Raw genomic sequence first — 20,043 nt, 5'->3', positions numbered from 1 at the left:
TGGATCGTTGGCTATAGATTTAATTTGATGTGTTTACTCATCGGGCTGTTGTGTTAATGTTTTGCTGAGACACACACACACACACGCAGTCCTTTACTCAAGATTAAGTTAGATTTAAGAGAAAATACATTTTGTTTCTTAATTAAGGGGCGGTGGTTTGATACAGCAAATATAATTAAACCATATTCATATTACCTTAATGAAAGAAAATGGAAATAAAATAACTAAGTATACAAATGCATAACATACAATGACAATAAATTAAACTTTTGTAATAGCACCTTTACTTCAAGGATCAAGGATTGTCTTCCATCTATTGACATCCTAAAATGTATTTTAATAACTTTACAGTTAGAGATGCAACAGTGTTGCATGCTGGGATTATTTTTCTACTACTGTAGGAACACCTGTGATTTTCCACCTATATGACAAGTGAACATGTCTGCTGTGAAAAAAAGGCCTGTTGAGGAACAGGCGGGACTTTTAACAATGCACAGGTGCAATTAATCACACAATGATTGCTGCCGGATTAGTCATGCGCAACGCGCCGGAAGTGACTCACACGAACGCTGTGCACTCTTAATTAAATCAATTACACACCTGTGTTGGATGAGTTGGACATTATCCTCTCAGTAAATTTTGAGCAAATTTACTTTATTACATGCAAACTGCAGAAATGATGGGCAAACTAAAACTAGAAATGTGCATAAGCTTAATTATGAAGCAAACAACCAATAAACAAACACGTGCCCTGTCCGGTTGGTAAATAAAGTGCTTTAACGCACACTTAATTGGTATTCTCACGTTAAATGCAAACCTAGAGGTGTTAAATGAGTTAACGCGGGTTCCTCCTTCAACGCAACGTGATTTCATGGTAGAAATAAACGGGCATGACGACAGGGATCCTGTCAATGGGAGGAGTGAAACAGGATAGCGAGCACGAAAAACACGTTCCGCAAACCCTCCAATCCAGTCGGCTTTCCTCTGTGCCTGCAGCTCTCTGAGCGAACAACACATTCCTGGTAGCGGTCCCATCTCTGCGAAACATTTTAGTTGTTTTTAATTTGAGCGGTGAGTCGGAGGAACAAAAGAGTCCAGAGTTTTTGGGGATGGATGCTGCCGAGAGAAGCGCCCCGGTGAGCCGGCTGGGGAGAAGCAGCCACACGGCGTTCATAGAGGACAGGACGCTGTATGTGTGGGGAGGTTACCAGGTAAGAGACGTCGGTATGTAGTTCTACCTGTGCAGGTATACGTCTCCATTACCTGTTTCTCCTCTGGGTACTTCATGGGTCTTCCAGTTACCCCCAATGTTCTTTTAATTGTTGGAATGCTGTTAAGCATTCCAACAATTGTTATCCTGTTTCTTTATTCCACTATTTCTTCCGTCCCTCGTTTCGTCGCAACGCTTCTTCTTCTTCATTTTTTAAGCTACAGAAACCGTTCAACTATCAAAATGTTCAGCTCATGTCTGCTATGACTTTTTCTATTTCTAACCTTTAAACTTTTTGAATTATTAAGCTTTTAGCAACTTTTTTTTGAATGGGATCTCTATGGAGAATATTTACAAATCCTCTTAAACTTCTTTAACTTTCAAATCCTTCAACTTCCTCATACTTTCAGCTACAGACACCATTTCAACTTTCAAATGTTGAGAAAACCCTTAACTATCGCCAACATGATTCAGCTTTTTGATATCTTTTACACTTTTTGAACTGCAGCAATTTAACTTATGATTTTTCAGCCCTTTTCTGACTTTATAATGGATGTGTATTGCGCAGCTTAGCGTGCGTGATGTCACGCACGCTAGAGTGAAGAGCAGCTTGAGATTCTTGTGAAAAAAACATTTGTGTTTTGCCACTGTGTCCACAGTCTTCACTTTTCATGCATAATTTCTGGATGTAGAAGTAGCTAATATTGTCCTTGTCGTAGAAAAATTACTGTGGAATCCCACAGATTTCCACATTTGACACGGAAGCCGTTAATTGAGAGGAAAACCAACTTTCTGCTCCATAGAGACCAATGTTAAATTTTGCTTCAAAAACATCTTCCACAGAACACTGTACCCCATTTCTAGATCGCCAGTTAAGCCACATTTTTTACACTACAGACACAATTTTTACAGAATCTGTTCTTCAACTCATTCGTCCCCTCAATTATTAATATCGGAGCAATAGGAGCTACGGTTATGGGAGTTTTGATGATTTGTTTGAGAGGTGTTTCCCTGTTTATCTCCATGAAATGGCTTTAGGCACACAGGTGTTTGCGATTGAGCCAATTAGTGATGTTGATAAACACACAGACTCACAGACACACGCGCACATACTCCTCTCCCTCTCTCTCTCTGTGTCTCTCATACAGTCATTCAGGTCTTAGGGATCTTTAGAGGTCTTTCCCCCCTCCTCCACCCCCCCCCCCCACACACACCCACACACACGCATGCCATTTTAAAATAAAAGCCCCACAGAATGAATCCTAACTGAAATGCTTGTGATGAGCCTGTCATTTAATAACCGGTTTGTGTTTATCTAACATTATGATTCTGTCTCCTCTCCCCCACATCCCATTTCAAAATAAAAGCCCCAGAGAGTGAATTCTAACTGAACTGCTTGTGATGAAGCCTGTCATTTAATAACCTCTGTTTATGTGTCAAACATGATGATTATGTCTCCTCTCCCCCTCCCTCCCCCACCCAGTCCCACCCTTTCAAAATAAAAGCCTCATGGATTAACTGTATTTAAACGTGTCGCTCAAATTAGGCTTTTTTGTTGAAATAATGAATGCTCTTACTAATACTGCGACAACTACTACTACTGATAATATTTCTAGTATTACCACTACTACTACAACTTTTGCTGTTGCTACTGCTATTACTGCTACCATAAATATTATTACTACCACTACTGCTATTACTACCACTACCACTACTATTATTACTGATACCACAACTGCTAATACTGCTATTCCTGCTACTACCAGTACTAATAACCAGTACGAATACTACTACAGCTATTAGTACGACTGCTGATACTACTAATTCTACTACTTCTTCTAATTACAAATACTTCGATGAGAACTTCTACTACTGCTACTACAAATATCACTACTGCTATCACTATTCAAATGCTACTCGTACTTATACTGCGAACAATACTTCTACTACAACAAATATCACTACTGCTGGAATTCTTTTAAGCTACAGAAACCGTTCGAATATCAAAATGTTCAGCTCTTTCAGGAGAGGGGTGACATAACTTCCCATGATAGGGCCGCGAAAAACTTTCAGTTTTGCACCTGTGGGCCGCGGGACCGCATAGGTTATCAATTGAAGACACCAGAGATATTACTGTTATCATGAGACGCTCAGTTACAATATCGCTTCCCACCACCTGGTGGTGGTAATGAGTCAGTCAGTTGTTTAACAAGCTGCAATAAGCAGAAGACACTCAGCTAGCCGCTAGCCTGTAGCGAAAGTTATGGATCAGTTATTAAAAAGAAAAAATGAAGACGACAGTGGTGCCATACCCCCCAAAAGTCTAAATGTGTGCGCAAGTACAACCCTGACTTTCTTAAGTACGGCTTTGTGAACGGAGGCAACGAGGCAGAGCCGAGTGCTCAGTGTGTGGAATGTGGGCTAATGCTGTCAAACGAAGCACTGGAGCCTTCAAAAATAAAGAGACACGTAGCGACGAAACATCCAACGCTCGTGGGAAAGTCTGTTGGGCTTCTTGTTGTGTGTGCAGGTTTACATACACATGATAATAAATGTCTTTGTGATCATCACATTGTATCATCTCATTTATTTAACAAGGGTTTTGCCTGTTCAACACCGGCATCCTCGATCCCCTCCCCTTCCGTTCCAACGGCTTGTTTGCGCAAATACGTCACAAAACATGTCCGTGTTTGGTATCGCAGCATGCCCAAAATCCTCATCTTTGCAAAGAAATCATAGATTTTCTTTCATTTCTTATGGTTTCTCCACAAAAGGAGCCCACACACACACTGTCCAAAGTCGCCATAACCGCTGCGAGTCGTATCTTGCAGCATTTTGACGGAAGAAGACACATTACAGACCCAACAACGTGCTAGCGGATGTTACCATGGAGCTAGTGGCTTCAGAAAACGCTAGTACTTATAGTACAAACCTTATCCTCCTCTTCCATAAGCGTCAACCAACGTTTGCGTAACTGAGCTATTCTCATTCTTGTTCGTGCGCTCGGTCGCAGCCATTAAGCACAGCAAGTCCGCTACTCACACACCATGTCTTCGACCATATATACATAGTTTTTGCAATTTGCAAAGGCTAATAATAAAAGGAAAATAATATAATATCAAAATATAAAGGGAGAAACACCTTTAGTGTGTCAGAATATCATGTGTTACCATGTGTCCATTTGGGTCTCCAAATGTCCTTTTAGAGCTCCGCCTGGATCTCTTCATGAAGAAACTCTGTAGAATGGTCATACTTTGTCCAATCTTCTTCAAATTTGAGGCAGTTGTTCACTGATAGTGTAGTTACAGCCCTATACTGTCCTTTACCTGTACAGATACAGCCACCGGCAGTTATTTATACTGAAAGATACTTTTTTTTTTTACTGACTCCAAAGGCCCACTGCTCCGTTTCTGTATGACCTACAGGTTGTCTGACACTTTTGATGCATATAGTCAGAGTGGGCCCCGGGACACTTTGTACTTGAAAAGTTGGGCCCCGAGGTCAAAAAGGTTAAGAGCCCCTGCTCTAAGCCACACAAACGCACTTACAAAGACACAAGCAACTTTTAATGGTTTGAGCAATGTCTGTCTTGCTGGATGTTTTGATTGTCATAGTCCATGCACTGAGTTATGACATGCCAGTTTATTATGTTGATCGAACTGACTCAGTTTAAAACGGGCTGTAATAAATCCTCCTTTATGACGCCTGATGTTCAAACAGTTTTAGAGATCTTCATTTAAATGCATTGTCACTGACTGAGAGGTGTTTCTCATATTTTGTCCACCCTGTCATTGATTAAGGTGTGGCGGACGCACTTCACCTGTAACTGCAGCCTCACACCTGCTTTTTAATGCTGTGTAAATTGAAACGGGAGGATCTATAGCCAGTTAACTTTGGTTTGGTGTAACTCATAAACTGAGTCTGTGCGTATAAAGAGAACAAAGTTCACCTGGAAAACATGCAGCGACGCTCTCAAAAGCAACTGGATGGCAGCAGAGCGGAACATGTTTAGACGGAGAAAACATTCCCCGACCGTATCTTGTTGCATCATGACAGTTAACATATAGATTCAATATACATCTACAGTTCCACCACACGCAGGAACAGGAGCCATTGTAGTCGGCTTTAGATGTTTGTAGTCAGCAGTTTTTAGCCAAAACTCGTGCAGCTTCTGGTGGCTGTTGTTCAGCAGATAAGAGTACATGTTTTCATACTTTGTTTTTATCTGCGCTCCCTCACAGGTAGCTGGTGGAGAGGAAATGATGTTGCCCTCTGATGAGATATGGCTCTGTGATTTGGACAGCGGGACGTGGTGAGACGGGAAGAATGCAGTTAATCGGCTGATATGAGTTCTGTGTCACCCTGACATTGAAGCTAAGGCTGTCGGCTCAGAGCCTGTTTTTCATTGAAATAAAAAGATAAAGGGACATGATGCCAAGACGGTTAAAGGGAGAATCTGTTGAATAAACTCTTAATGGAAAAGTTCCTGTAGATTGAAACTATCTATGGATGAGATCACATTTGGTTTCTTATTTGTTTTTGTGTGACAGGGAGTGGAAGAAGATCACCGGGGACGCTCCACCAGCTGGCTTCTGTGGCTCTCATGTTAACGGAGCGCTCTACGTCTTTGCAGGGTGCGAACCCGTCGGATACACTAACGAGGTGACTACCATGACCTCGTCGTTTGTAAAAGCTCTCGTGTGTCATCATTACACTGGAGTCGCCGAGCTAAGCATCTTTGTTTTTTTCTGAAAGATGAATACCGGGCGTTCTTCTGCTCCTTAAGCATCCATATTCTGTCTGCTGCATGATTATTTTCCCCAAGTTCCTAATTTAAAGCAAAGACATTGTGCAACGTGGCAGAATCAAGCCTTTCCATTTGGGAATCTTGCCTGAGCTCCTTCTTGGATAAAAGTGACGGCCGCTTGATTGTTGTGATGCGTTTATCTCTCCTGCTTGTAGATGTTCAGCGTCGACCTCACAGAGCAGAGCTACTCGTGGAAGAAAGTGACCGACACCAAGGGAACGACGCCGTCACCGCGAAACAAACACTCGTGCTGGGTTCACCGAGACCGGTCAGTCCCGTCTGTAGGAAATCACAGCACACAAACGAGCTGGACCAGCGAAGACAAACGGCTGAAAATGAGCCTCAGCTGAGCTTTCCAGCAGCTGTTCACATCACCTACATGACTGAAGAGTTTGTCATTTTGCATTTTAAATCACAGCTGAACAGATGCAAATGTAGCTTTAACACCTCAAAAAGAGATTTAGCTGAGGGAGGGGGGGGGTTATGATCTGGTATAAACCAAATCTTGATCGTTTTTCTTTTAACAAATATTTAAATTTTGTTGTTTCACAATGTGAATTCATTCAATTTTAAATTTTGTTTTGGTGCAGATTAATCTTCTTTGGTGGATATGGATGTAAGACGATAGGGGAGGTACGAAACGCATCAACGGCCAACTTCGTCGTGGAAGACATGTCCTGGGTAAAGAGTAACCAATGTCGTGAACATGCAGCGATTTCCTTTTATTGTACTTTTTTGTTTTCTATCAGCAAACTTTAGCATCTAACTTGTTTGATATCACAGTACACTGTCGTCTTTTTAGACCACAATTGGAAACGCATTATTGCGGTGCTGGGGCTGGAACAATGAAGTCAGTGTTTTTGACACTCTCACTGCGACGTGGAGCACGCCAGAGACTCAGGTGAGTGGAACCACATGATTTCACGTCTAAGACGTTAACGTAGGCTGAGCATGTATTTCAGCTCTTTTTCTGCACTATATTCTACTTTTAGACACCAATATAATGTCTGGGTGTGAATATAGTTTGTTTTTGTTATGTCCAGGGTTCTGCTCCGGACCCCAGAGGCTGCCATGCCAGCGCCCTTCTGGGGAACAAAGGTTACATCTCTGGCGGTGTGGTGAGTTGACGTGTACAGTGAAAAACAACATGTAGCCACAAATATGTCTGCACACCCTGTGATGTGACGGTGCCCTCAGGCACAAAGGCAGATCTGTAGAGAAATGGTTTTAAATAACTTTAAGAGTTTAATCACAGATGGGTGAACTGTTTGTTTGTCTGCATACTTTTGGGCTTGAGTTGTGTCTGACCATGCAGATGTGGAGCAGCCTTTTGACCATGCGTACTCCATAGTGTTGTAACTGAACACTGTCGGGACTTTACTCTTTTGCAGGAAAAGACCGAGTTGGACATGTTCTGCTTAGACCTGAAGACCTGGACTTGGACTCAATTGTAAATTCTCCTACGCTCTTTCTCACACACACCAGTGATGGTCACCTTATTATCGGCGGCTCTTCTTTCCAACAATGTGCTGACGTCTGTTGCGTTCTGCTGCTTTTCCACCAGTGACGTCTCCCCGTCCTGTGCGCCTCTGGGACGCTCCATGTTCACCATGACGCCCACATCAGATCACACGCTCTTCGTGTACGGAGGTCTCAGCACAGACGGGAAGACTCTCAGTAAGTCTCCGGCATCGATCTTTAATGCTTCTGAATTCAACTCTGAAGGCTCAGTCTTCTCTGCCGCATGGACGGATTATAGGGCAACACGAAGAGATGCCAAATGACCACAAAATAAAGCTACGATGGAATTTTGCGTCTTTTTGGTTGTTTTGTGGTTTGACTTTCCAATGAGATATTTACTCTGGCCTTGGAGCTGTCAAACAAACACTTTATCTGCATTTTACAAACATCTTAAGCCTTTATCTGTCTTGGACAAGTGTGCCCAGGGTCGAAGGACGTAACTGTTGCTCAAGTAGTTCGTTTTCCCAAAATACTGAAAGTGAAGCTCCCTGTGGTTTCATCTGCGTCTCATCATTGACCTCTCTGTGCTAGATGATGCCTGGCAGTTTAACACGCAGACGAGAGAGTGGAACAAGATGGTGAACCCACACAAAGACAAGCCCAGGTAGTTGATTTGTCAGTGTTTTTATCTTCCTGTTAACGTGTCGCTCATGGTGCTTTTTTAAAAATCTGTGTGCAGCTGATCTTTTTATTCACCCGGATGTTGGTCTTCCTCAGAGTGTGTCACACGGCGTGCCTGGGAAGTGACGACGACGACGTCGTTGTGTTCGGGGGAAGCAGCGAGATGCGCTTCCTCATGGACTCAGTATGTGTTCGCTTGGTTTTTAGATCCACTTTCATGGGAAAATAATACAAGTATTTGGCAGTGAATTTGTTCTGACTGAACGGTTTATTTTTAGGTCCATAGTGAGGTCTTAGTGAATGAAATGTTGTTGTGCAGCATAATCTTTTAGTGGCATGAAAATCAAAACATGCATGTTTTACAATCTTAGCTTAGCCTGGTAGCATGATAACTTGCTTGTTAGTACTACACACACGCAGGAACAGCTGAGTGATGAGAGCTTGAAGGTATTTGATTATGGACTAAAGGACGAAGTAATTATTGGACTTGTTGATGGAGCTAGACTAGAGGATTACTGAGGGGATACATGTGCATCCTCTGGGGACACTAAACATCTGTAGAAAATTTAGTGCAAATCCAGTTAGTTTTTGTGGACTGTTCTAAGTCTACAAACTTTTACCATTTGAATAATTTCCAGTAATCGATCAGTCGTCAACCCTCATGTCATTATCAAACCGCTTCACCAGGTGGTCATTCTGAGGGCTCCCTCCGACAACCACTGCAGAGACGTGTTCGTGTTCCAGACTCAGCCGCACTCACTCTTCAGGTACGTTGAACCTCCCACGCTTTAATTTCTGCACTGGCGGCTCTCTGTGCATCGTGTGACGTTGCTTGCTTTCCGTTGTTGCTAAGCAGTTTTAACAAAGTCCACAGAGACCCTTTAAACAGCTATTTATACTCTCGCCCTGTTGGACCTGTGTGCAGCTTCACAAACAGAGGACATGGTGTTGGGCTAATGAGCTTTACATTATTCTTGCATTAGGCAATCGTCTGTGGCACATGTATGTGTAATGGATTAAAATGTTTTTGAAGTTGTGATGTGTTTATCTGATTCTCAGAACACTACGTGATATGAAAGTAAATTTTCTGGCCAAACGAATGTAAATGTTTGTTCTCCTATGGTAGAAGTGTGGCTGTGATCTGCCATGTAGAGCAGGAAGCTCGTCAGGATTACAGTCTGCCATGCTAACCTCTGTCAAGACTCATCTGAACAACCTGTGTTTTATTCTACTTCCTCTCTAGAATGTGTGAAGACTTTATAGGAAGAAACTCAGAGCTGTTTGGGAAGCAGCTGAACTGTCTACCCTCAAAGGTGCACAAAAAGATCAACAAGCGAGTCGCCTTTTTCTCCAATACGAAGCCCGTTCTCACAGCTTGACGAGGACTGTTTTTTTTTTGTTTGTTTTTTTAATCTGAGCCAGTCAATTATTACAGAACTGTTTTCATTGTGTCAGGAGTGTGTTGGTTTCTTTGTTTCAAATCATTTAAGAACTAAACATCCTACAGTTCAATTGTTTTAACTGAAGACATTCATTTGTAAATTAAGCTTGTTGCCTTATTTTAAAAGCCAGTTTAGATTTGGTAACATTTTACTCTAGTAGTGATTTGATGATGTGCAATCTGTTTTTGAATAAAAGTTATGTTGTATATTACTGTGGCGGTTTATTATTCGTTGGTGGTATACAAAGTAAGGTAAGTACAATTCTGAGGGACTTGAGTATTTCTGTTTTCTGCTCAATTTGATTTTCTTCTGCGCTACATTTTAGAGGCAAATATTGTCATTTTTACTTTGGGTTACTTTACATTTTGTATTAATCGGCAATCAACAAATGATTACATACTACAACTAGAAAATTGGGAATGCTGAAAGCTGAAATGAATTGTGAAAAATTTGCTGAAAATTAAGAAATGGGAGACGATCTGTCTGAAAAATGTTGAAGCCTGAAAGCATTTAAACTGCACTGCTGAAAAACCTTCTGGTTGAAATGTCTAACTATGGTGTCTGTAGCTGAAAGTATGAGGAAGAAGAAGGCTTTGAAAGTTGAAGTATAACAGGATTTGAAGATTTTCTCCATAGAGATCCCATTCAAAAGAAAATTGCAAAAAGCTTAATTCAAAAAGTTTAAAGATTACAAATATGAAAAGTCAAAGCACCCCTCTCCTGACAGAGCTGAACATTTTGATATTTGAACAATTTCTGCAGCTTAACCAAATTTCAGAAGTAGTGATATTTGTAGTAGTAGTAGTATGAGTCGTAGTAGAAGTATCAGTATTTAGAAGTAGTAGCCACGTATCAGTAGTAGTAATAGCTGTAGTAGTGGTCGTGGTATTTAATATAACAGTAGTAGTAAAAGTAATGGCAGTATTTGTAGTAGTAGTAGTAGTACTAGTAGCAGTCATACTAATAGCTGTCATAGTATTAGTACCGGTAGTAGCATGAATAGCAGTAGTAGCAGTTGTATAAGTAGTAGTGGTAGTAACAGCAGTAGTGGTAGTAATAATATTGATGGTAGCAGTAATAGCACTAGTAATAATAGCAACAGCAAAAGTAGTAGTAGTAGTAGTAATACTAGAAATATTAGCAGCAGTAGTAGTTGTCGCAGTATTGGTAAGAGCAGTCATTATTTCAACAAAAAAAGCCTAATTTTGAGCTTAATGTATACATACAGTTAATCCATGAGGCTTTTATTTTGAAAGGGTGGGACTGGGTGGGGGAGGGAGGGGGAGAGGAGACATAATATCATGTTTGACACATAAACAGAGGTTATTAAATGGCAGGCTTCATCACAAGCAGTTCAGTTAGAATTCACTCTCTGGGGCTTTTATTTTGAAATGGGGTGTGGGGGAGAAGGGGAGAGGAGACAGAATCATAATGTTAGATAAACACAAACCGGTTATTAAATGACAGGCTCATCACAAGCATTTCAGTTAGGATTCATTCTGTGGGGCTTTTATTTTAAAATGGCGTGTGTGTGTGTGTGTGGGTGTGTGTGGGGGGGGGGGGGTGGAGGAGGGGGGAAAGACCTCTAAAGATCCCTAAGACCTGACTGACTGTATGAGAGAGAGAGACACAGAGAGAGAGGGAGAGGAGTGTATGTGCGCGTGTGTCTGTGTTTATCAACATCACTAATTGGCTCAATCGCAAACACCTGTGTGCCTGAAGCCATTTGAAAATATTCTCCATAGAGATCCTATTGAAAATAAAAAGCTTAATTCAAAAAGTTTAAAGGTTAGAAATATGAAAAGTCATAGCACCCCTCTGGTGAAAGAGCTGAACATTTTAATAGTTGAACGGTTTCTGTAGCTTAAAATATGGAGAAGAAGAGGTGCGATGGAAGAAATAGAAGTTGAATAAAGATTCGAAGAACAATAGTTGGAATGCTTAACAGCATTCCAACAATTAAAATAAAACTGTATTGATCCCTCTGTGAAATGCACAAGTTACCCAGCAAGTAATTACCATCTGCAATATATCAGACAATAATTAGTTCATTATAATTTCATTGTTCTGAAATGAAATATGAACGAGGACTTTACCATTTTCTGCTTCATTACAATTGTCAATGCAGGACAGTATATTTGTACTCTCTGGTATTAGTACTTTCACCACTGATATCATCTCCTAAATGAACAATGCAATAAGTAAATTAAGTCTCAAACACTAGAGCAAAAACAATGAAGCAAAATGATCCTTTGTCTTTAAATAAACGTACAAGTTACATATTTCACTTTCAATCAAATCAGACAAAATAATTTCGGGTCGAATGGGTTTTAAGATTATGTACATTAAAGGAACATACTTGAGACAGATTGGGAGGAAAATAGTACAAGTGTGAATTGTAAACAGGTTTATTTAACATTTCTTCCGTTTTGTAAATGTTATCCCTCTTGTCGTCTTTTGTGAGTTTATGTTCCAGACTCTCTTCATATATCTTCTTTCCTTATTTAAATATCACATTTCTGACGACAAAAAAAAAGAGCAAATGTTTTTATTTTAATTTTCAAAAGGTGATTTTGAGTAGAAGCCTGACTGTTAATGGTGCTGACAGATTCACGGACCGCCTCGCGTGTCCTCGTCTCACACGGGCCGGACGTAGTTGGCGGGCAGCATGCCCCGCTGCCCCGTGCGCTGGTTGCACCCGAACATCCAGCCTTCGTCTATCTGCTCCACGTCTGACAGCAGGTCGCCTTCCTGCAGAGACACCTCATCGGCTTCTGCTGCCGCGTAGCTGTACACGGCCTGGTAGCGTCTCTGTGGCGGGCAGACACACGGAGAGGGGGACGAATCAACAGAAGCACATACAGAGAATGATACTGAGTCCAGCCCAGTTCAACTGCACTGGATTTCACCACTGAGCCGGATCACAAACATACTCATGCAACATAAACTGCACACACACAACTACACTGGCACTCAAACTAGAGCTGCAAAGAGTAATCGATCAGTCAACTGAAATTAAACGGCAACTATTTTCATAATCAATTTGAATAAAACTTTAAGAAATAAAAAGTGTAATTGTCTGATTTCTGCTTTCTTTACTCCTCTGTGACAGTATATATATATATATAATCTGATATTGTGACAGCTTCACTGTATATGACCAAAAGTATGTGGACACCCACGTCTTCTACGATGAACACCCGCTATGTTGGAATGAGACGTTTATCAAACGCATAAATCAGGTGTCCGCATATCGTCCGTCTGTGTAGTAGCCTTACCTCTCCACTAGGTGGTGCTACAGCAGCAGGGCGCGTTGGTCCGACCGGCTGACTGAATCTCTGAGGGTTGGATGGTTGTTCCTCATAGTCTACACACACGCACACGCACACGCACACACACACACACACACACACACACACACACACACACACACACACACACACACACACACACACACACACACACACACACACCACGTTAATACCAATGTTAAATACCTAGAGGAGTCTCAAGAGGGTGTTTCTCACCTTGTCTGTTCTCAGGAGGAGGTGCGTCACTTCGAATCCGGCTCTTCTCAAAGTCTTCGTGGTACTTTATCTGCACACAGAGGCAGCGACACACGCGTGTTAAACCTACATCAAATATGACTGTTGAGAGGCAGCTCGCCATTTTAGGAGGTGCTGGGTGGGAGATGATGAGGGGGGGGGGGGGGGGGGGGGGGTCTCTGCTGCAACAGTTCAGTAGAGGAGAAACCTATTGTCAAACAGCTGAAGACTTTATGTTTTAAGTTTCAGATTTCTTTTATAGAAACAAAAAGATCATTAACAACAAAAAAACATTTTCCCTTTTTTATACAAATAGGAAAACCTATGTTATATTTCTACAGCAATCTTTATCATTGAATATAAATTTTTTTTGAAGGCTTTGTCTTCTGGTTTATAACAGAAAGAACTCAATAACTGTACAAAAGTGACGGTTCAAAGACTCTAGAAATAGACTTGTTGCATCATCCAGCGAGTCCACCAGAGGAGAGAGACGGACGACAACATGACACAACATCTTTAAAATTCATCAAATGTTGTTCCAGCTTTTTAGGGGCTGGAAGAGGAAACTGGATGTTGAAAGAGGGGGAAAAAGAGAAGCCCACCCCCCCCCCCCCCACATGTGTCCTCAACAGACCTCAGTGGGAGAAAAAACAGAGACAGGATGAGATGAGAAAATACTGGAGGGAGTGAGGGACTTACAAAAGGCAAAACAAATACAAGAAAGGAGGGAAGGAAGAAAGGAAGGAAGAAAGGAAGAAAGATGGAGGAAGGAGGGAGGGAGGGAGGAAGGAAAGAACGCGAAAGAAAGAAAGGGAGAGGGAGGAAGGATGAAAGGAGGGAAGGAAGGATGACAAGAAAGAAAGAAGGGAGGGAAGGGACGAAGGAAAGAGGGAAGAAAGAGAGAAAGAAAATATGGAGGGAGGGAGTGAGTGAGGAAGGTAAAAAGGAAGGAAGGAAAGAGAGAAAGAAAGAAAGGACAGAAGGAGGGAAACTCCCAGTGGAAAAAGAAGTTACTAGATTTTTCCTTTTTCACATGCAGCTTATCACCCGTCATTCCTTTCTGCACCCAGAAGCCTCATGAGACAAAAAAAGAAAGTGTGTGCATTTCAGTGTGGTATGTGTGTGTATGGGTGTGTATGTGTGCGTGTGAGTGTGAGTGTGTGTGTGTGTCTGCTGCAGAAAGCCTCTTGTTTCCACAGCGGAGAGACTTTGACCATATAGGGCAGCTGGACGAGGAGAAATGTCTGAAATGTGTCTCTGCAGGATCTCTGAGATCCTTCTCTGCAGCCGTCTGCTCTCCTCTGCTCGAGTCTCAGCTTTGTGTAAAGGACTAGTCCACAAATCGACTTCCTGTCACTGGACCGGGTTTCTGTTGTGTCTTTCGGTGAATGGCTCTACTTGCTGCTTGCATGTCCTGCTTGTTTTTGTCCCTTGAGGTAGAAAGAATCCCTAGCTGTTGCACTGTAACGTTAGATTAACGATAAGTTTCTTCTGAAATTGTGTTTGAGTGGAAAAATAATAGTTAAAAAAAAAGAAGAAAAACATTGTAAACATGAGTTTATAGTCTCAATCTTTAAGTTTAAGTCTTCTTCAATACAGCATGATGTTCATTTAGTAAGTTATAGTCCTGAAGATATCTCATAAACTGGGCATGTAAAACCAAAACTATCTGCACGACAAGCTACCACTGGAGGTGGAGAACATGTGTTGTTTTGTGATTTATTTGATCTGATCCTTGTGTGTTTCTTACGTTACTGATCTGGTCTTGCGTCTTCTTCACTCTCTGCATCTCCGGAGTGTCAGCCACCACGCTGAAACCTTTCCCCTTGTTCTTTTCAAAGTCCTCCTTATAGAGCGCCTGTAAATTTGTAATTCATCAGGATTTATACTGGACCCCCTGAGGAGAACTTCTCACAACCAAAAAAGGGTTGTGTTCTTCAAAATGACAAAAAGATAGATTAGATATTCTGCGGCCGCACGCACACTTCGACCAAATGTAATTCACAAATAAACATAAACACACACAAGCTGTGCTTTAAACGGCTATTTATCAGATTTCCTTGCAAGTTTAGACGCAGGGGGGAAACACTTTAAACGACATTAAACAAAGCTGGAATGTTTACTTGAAAGTAAATCTGAGATACACACACACACACACACACACACAAGTGAGTCATGTTCTTGCTATGAGGAATATGCGGCCTCAGTAACAGAGCTTGACTGCCGAGACTTTTATGGTTATATGAACTGTTGCATGAGACGAGACGAGAGGCCAGAGAGAGAAAGAGGGAGAGGAGGAAACAGCTTTTGGTGTAAATTGAACCACCATGTTTTCAGAACAACTATGTAGCATGTCAACAAAGTAATGTTACATGATAGTTTAGAAGTGTTTTCACCAAAAATGGAACTAGTCTGTGTGGTTACATCAGGTGTTTGTTTTCAGACATTTAGTCGCGATTTATATCTTGTGTTTTGTTTGGTGTTGCTGTAATTTACATGTCAGAAAACAAACTACCCATTTGACTTTGGTGGGTTTTTTTCTGAGTGCACGTTGATACGCTAATGTTTCAAACCAGGACGCCGGTGATGGGTTTCAAATAGTGAGAATGAGATGCAAAGAAACCGTTCAGAACAAGCTGGTACCAGCTGACTAGTAATGGATCTGTTCAACCCTCTCCTCGCAGGTCGTAGCTGTCTGATGAGAGTCTCTCAGCTAAAGCCGGGAGTCAATTAGCCTAGCTTCAGCACAGAGCCAGGCTAGCGTATTAGCCTAGCTTCAGCATTGAGCCAGGTTAGCATATTAGCCTAGCTTCAGCATTGAGCCAGGCTAGCTGATTAGCCTAGCTTAAGCACTATCTGGGGGAAACAGCTAGCTCAACTCGCTCCAAAACAAACTAAAAAAATAGGGGTACCAACACTGGGCCATGAGGCATATATGGGACTTTAGTTATGGAAATTTCAAGTCCAGAATTTGCATCTTCTCTGCAGATTAAACATTCAGATTTACAAATATTTTGGTGTCACATGATTTATAAGAATTTAAAGTACAAACTGATGATCAGAATTTCAGCAGAGGAAGAAATGCTTTATGAGTGACAAGACAATCCCTAAAGCAAGATTCCCACTGTAAAGGAATCTCTTTAATTTGTGCGTGACTTGGAGGACTTAACCCTCTGATCAGGTTAAATGGCTGGCTGGAACAGGGTGCGATTAAGATTAGAGATTAAGAGCAGTGAAGGCAGGCAAGGAGGCTGAGTTTAGCCCGGGCCACACGGGACGTCGAAACAGAAGGAGAGATTTACACGTTATTTACAAGTTTAGATTTTTAGATCTTTACGTCAATGTCAAGTTTGCATGCTGCCATTTTAGTATTCAGACCAAGGGCTCATTTGATTTAATTCTATCTGAATGAAGGAGACAGAGAGAGAGAGAGGGGGGAAGGTGTACTGAGTCATGATGAAGACAACGATGAGGACGAGTATATCTGCCGGAGACAGAGGCGTGATAGCAGAGACAGAGGATCTGATCTGTGGACGTCTCACCTGGCTGTTGAGCATGCTCTGCTGTTTGAGACGCAGATTCTCGGGCGTGTCGGCCACTATGGTGAAGGAGGTTTTGGGATAATGCCTGAAAGACGGAGAGGAGAATAACAGAAACGTTAGAATATCTCTGTTCAAGGATTACACACAAAGTTATAACTCTAAGAACTGTTGTGCGTGGTGTAAACACTCACATACTGCAGTAAGGTTTCTTCTCAAAGCCTTTGTAGGTCGTCATGCTCAGGGCCATCTTGCAAACCTCGCAGCTGAAACAACCTTTGTGCCAATACTACAGAGAGCAAACAGTTGAAGGGTCAAGCTTTCAAAATGATTACTCATTGCTGATTGTTTGGATTGATGCATTTGATATCAGCTAAAACACAAAAAAGGATGTTATTGTAACTTAAAAATTTGTTTATGGTTTATGTCTTTAAAATAATTTCAGAATTGTGATCTTGTAATCATAAAGTCAATCATCCAAATCAATCATCGTCATCGAGCAGCAGCTAGTGACATCTCTTTTAACTCTCGTTGGCTTCACACAAAAGTAGTTCTCAAGTCATGGGTGTGCACGTGACACAGGAAGGGGAGCCAAATCGGACTAGCTTGTTGAATCACATGTTTTCAGATCCACAAAAAAACTGATTAATGTTATTTCTCAGTTTGTGGGTTGGTAGACAGTCCAGATACCCAAATGTTTGAGCTCAACCACTGAAAAGGAGAGTTTTTCATGATATGTCCACTTTAATAAGCTGATGCAAGGAAAAAACACACACACACACACACACACACGTGTATATTTATACGTATACTTAAGTACAAATTTAGGATACTTGTATTTTACATTTTACTGTACTTTTTCGTCTACTTCACACTTCTGCTCTACATTTCAGATGCAAATATTGTTCTTTTTATGCCACATGTATTTGATAACATAAGTCACGTTGGAGTGTTCAGATAAATAATACAAAATATAAATTAATTTAAAAAAATGATGATGTTTCATTAACGATTAACACTACAAATAAACATAAATGGAGTTTACTTTCAATACAAATCCTTATGACTCATTTGGCTTGATTTTGAGTGAGCGGGTCAATATGACCCTGAACAGCAGAGGTGTCTCATCTCTATTTATCTACATCACCCCATGAAAAAAAAGAAAGTTTCAAAATGTAAAAAAAAATTAGAAAGAAATACATGTTATGGTAGTCTAATGCAATTTATATCTCGGTTTTTCCAATGTACCTAAAAAATAGTTTGAACATGTATTTGTCATGAAAACGAGTGAGTTATCCGAATTGAACTATGATCTATGGAGGGGTGAATAACTCCATTCCAATAAATACTGATTGAATTGTTAGTAATGGTGTTGGTGATGAGGTACAAACTATATTTATTAGGAATTTTTGGTTTCTGACAACTTTTGGATGATTAAACATGCACCGGGTCACATTGACCCTGGAAGATAATGGCTGTACCTCAGAAACGAACATAACAGGAGGGTTAAGATAAAACTGAAAATTGATCCCCTCACAGGCAACCAAGCAGGATATAGTTAAATGAGCTCCACTCATACCAGCTTCAACATGAAAGTGATGAACACATAATGCATTAATAATCAAATAATATACATTATTCTGAACTTTTACACAATATCTGTGTACCTCTTACTACTGGTGCCTTCTAAAAATATATACAACCTATTATCAGACAGGATTATTAAAGACTAAATCTCTAAAAAAGGAAATTAAAGTGTTATTTGGTTAGAGAATGGAGTTCGACCTTACCTTATCAAGGCAATTTATTTTTTCTGTGGGATAAACTGGTTTATTGCATCTTCCACAGGGCGGATTCATGTTGGTGCAGGAATTCCTCACAAACAAACAAACAAACTCTAATAAAACAAGTTTTTAAAAGGTGTTGAGCAGCAAAGTGCAGGCTGTGGGGAGCAGCTGGGACACAAGTCGTCCTCTTCTTCGCCTGCAGGCATTTCAATTAATATACGGCCGCGAGGAGGAGTCAAGCACGAAGAGCCTTCATGGTGCCTTCAGGGACCGTCGGCTATAGGAGATGTTACTTGTTAAAGGGGTTAAAAAGTTACCAGAATCCCAGTTGTATCAAAAGCTCCATCTTGATACAATGTTTATTGTATCTGATGTGTTTTCACAATTTAAGATAAAACATGCAAAATCAAAAACAAACGTCATTGTTGAATTATATTCACCGAAAGTGCTTACTAGTGATGAAGCCTTGTGAAGCTTTGGGCACGTAAACAGTGACATCCGGTGGTTTGCAACACTCATAGCAGCACTTCAAGACCAGAGCTTCCGGTTGAAAGACAATGACAGAATAAATGTTAGCGGAGCGAGTTGTAATCCACGGACGCAGATTTAGTCTGAAGAAATGGTACCAACATCCGTCCATCATCCAGAGTTCACTACCTTACCATGAGATAAGATGGCGTACGGCTCATGATCAGTACGTTGGGGGTATAGCTCAGTGGTAGAGCATTTGACTGCAGATCAAGAGGTCCCCGGTTCAAATCCGGGTGCCCCCTCTTTTCCAATTAGTTTCTCTACTTATCACAGACTGTTCTTATGTTACTTGCTAACGTTAATCGGTACACAGCAACATATATTGAAGCGAGTGTACAAACAGCAACATATATTGAAGAGAGTGTACAAACCCGTTACGTATGCACTATTACATCAGTATTTCTCTCTCTCTCTCTCTCTCTCTCTCTCTCTCTCTCTCTCTCTCTCTCTCTCTATATATATATATATATATATATATGTATATATATATGTATATATATATATTTTTCTCTCTCTCTCTCTCTCTCTCTCTCTATATATATATATATATATATATATATATGTATATATATATTTTTTTTTCTCTCTCTCTCTCTCTCTCTCTCTCTCTCTATATATATATATATATATATATATATATATATATATATATATATATATATATATATGTATATATATATTTTTTTTTACAATCATTGTTGGAATGCTGTTAAGTAGTGATGTTACGAGATGTGCCGACGCTTCGAAGCGTGTGTCGAGTAATGGAGGGGGCGTTTCCTTGAAGGGCGTATCGAGGCTTGCTTCATTTAGGGGAGGAGCCAGAAATGATGACGTCCGAAGCCTCGCTGCCCGGCTGTACCACGTGACTGCTTCGGGAAGTGGTTCAGATTTTGCCGAGAGGTTTGACAGCAATATAAACCCCTCAGGCTCCATTCAAAATGTGGGTTGTTGGTGGAGAGTTGTGAGTTTGGATAGTTTGGAGAGTTTAGAGAGAGATAGTTTGGATCGCGTTTATATAGTTTGGAGAGTTTAGAGAGAGA

The 20,043-nt window shown here is 40.9% G+C and overlaps 2 protein-coding genes across 3 annotated transcripts; one reads left to right on the top strand and one right to left on the bottom strand.

The window, feature by feature from the left end:
- Positions 1-1,109: 1,109 nt before the first annotated feature.
- LOC306794630 (kelch domain-containing protein 1-like) lies at positions 1,110-9,538 on the top strand (the record flags this gene model as incomplete). The annotated part of the gene is made up of 13 exons (XM_079292758.1): positions 1,110-1,211; positions 5,452-5,522; positions 5,761-5,872; positions 6,173-6,285; positions 6,608-6,698; positions 6,820-6,918; positions 7,061-7,135; positions 7,409-7,467; positions 7,582-7,694; positions 8,070-8,142; positions 8,256-8,343; positions 8,847-8,926; positions 9,403-9,538. The coding sequence occupies 13 exons, from the start codon at positions 1,110-1,112 to the stop codon at positions 9,536-9,538; spliced, it is 1,212 nt and encodes a 403-aa protein (XP_079148884.1).
- A 1,386-nt stretch (positions 9,539-10,924) lies between these two features.
- On the bottom strand, positions 10,925-18,663 carry LOC306794635 (LIM and SH3 domain protein 1-like). 2 transcript variants are annotated; one of them, XM_079292764.1, is made up of 8 exons: positions 18,476-18,663; positions 16,880-16,974; positions 16,689-16,773; positions 14,897-15,004; positions 13,129-13,198; positions 12,880-12,968; positions 12,220-12,412; positions 10,925-12,120 (listed from the first exon to the last, which is right to left on the bottom strand). In XM_079292764.1, exons 1-7 carry the CDS (start codon positions 18,542-18,544, stop codon positions 12,239-12,241), a joined length of 690 nt encoding a protein of 229 aa, XP_079148890.1. In that variant the 5' UTR covers positions 18,545-18,663; the 3' UTR covers positions 10,925-12,120; positions 12,220-12,238. The 2 variants fall into 2 exon arrangements, with proteins under 2 accessions (XP_079148890.1, XP_079148889.1); XM_079292763.1 differs by having other exon boundaries at positions 10,925-12,412.
- Between the last annotated feature and the right edge of the window lie 1,380 nt (positions 18,664-20,043).

Source organism: Melanostigma gelatinosum, assembly GCF_949748355.1.
Source record: "Melanostigma gelatinosum genome assembly, chromosome: 21".
Lineage (NCBI taxonomy): Eukaryota > Metazoa > Chordata > Actinopteri > Perciformes > Zoarcidae > Melanostigma > Melanostigma gelatinosum.
The sequence above is the reverse complement of the archived record's forward strand: the minus strand, read 5'-3'. Positions and strand labels throughout refer to the sequence as shown.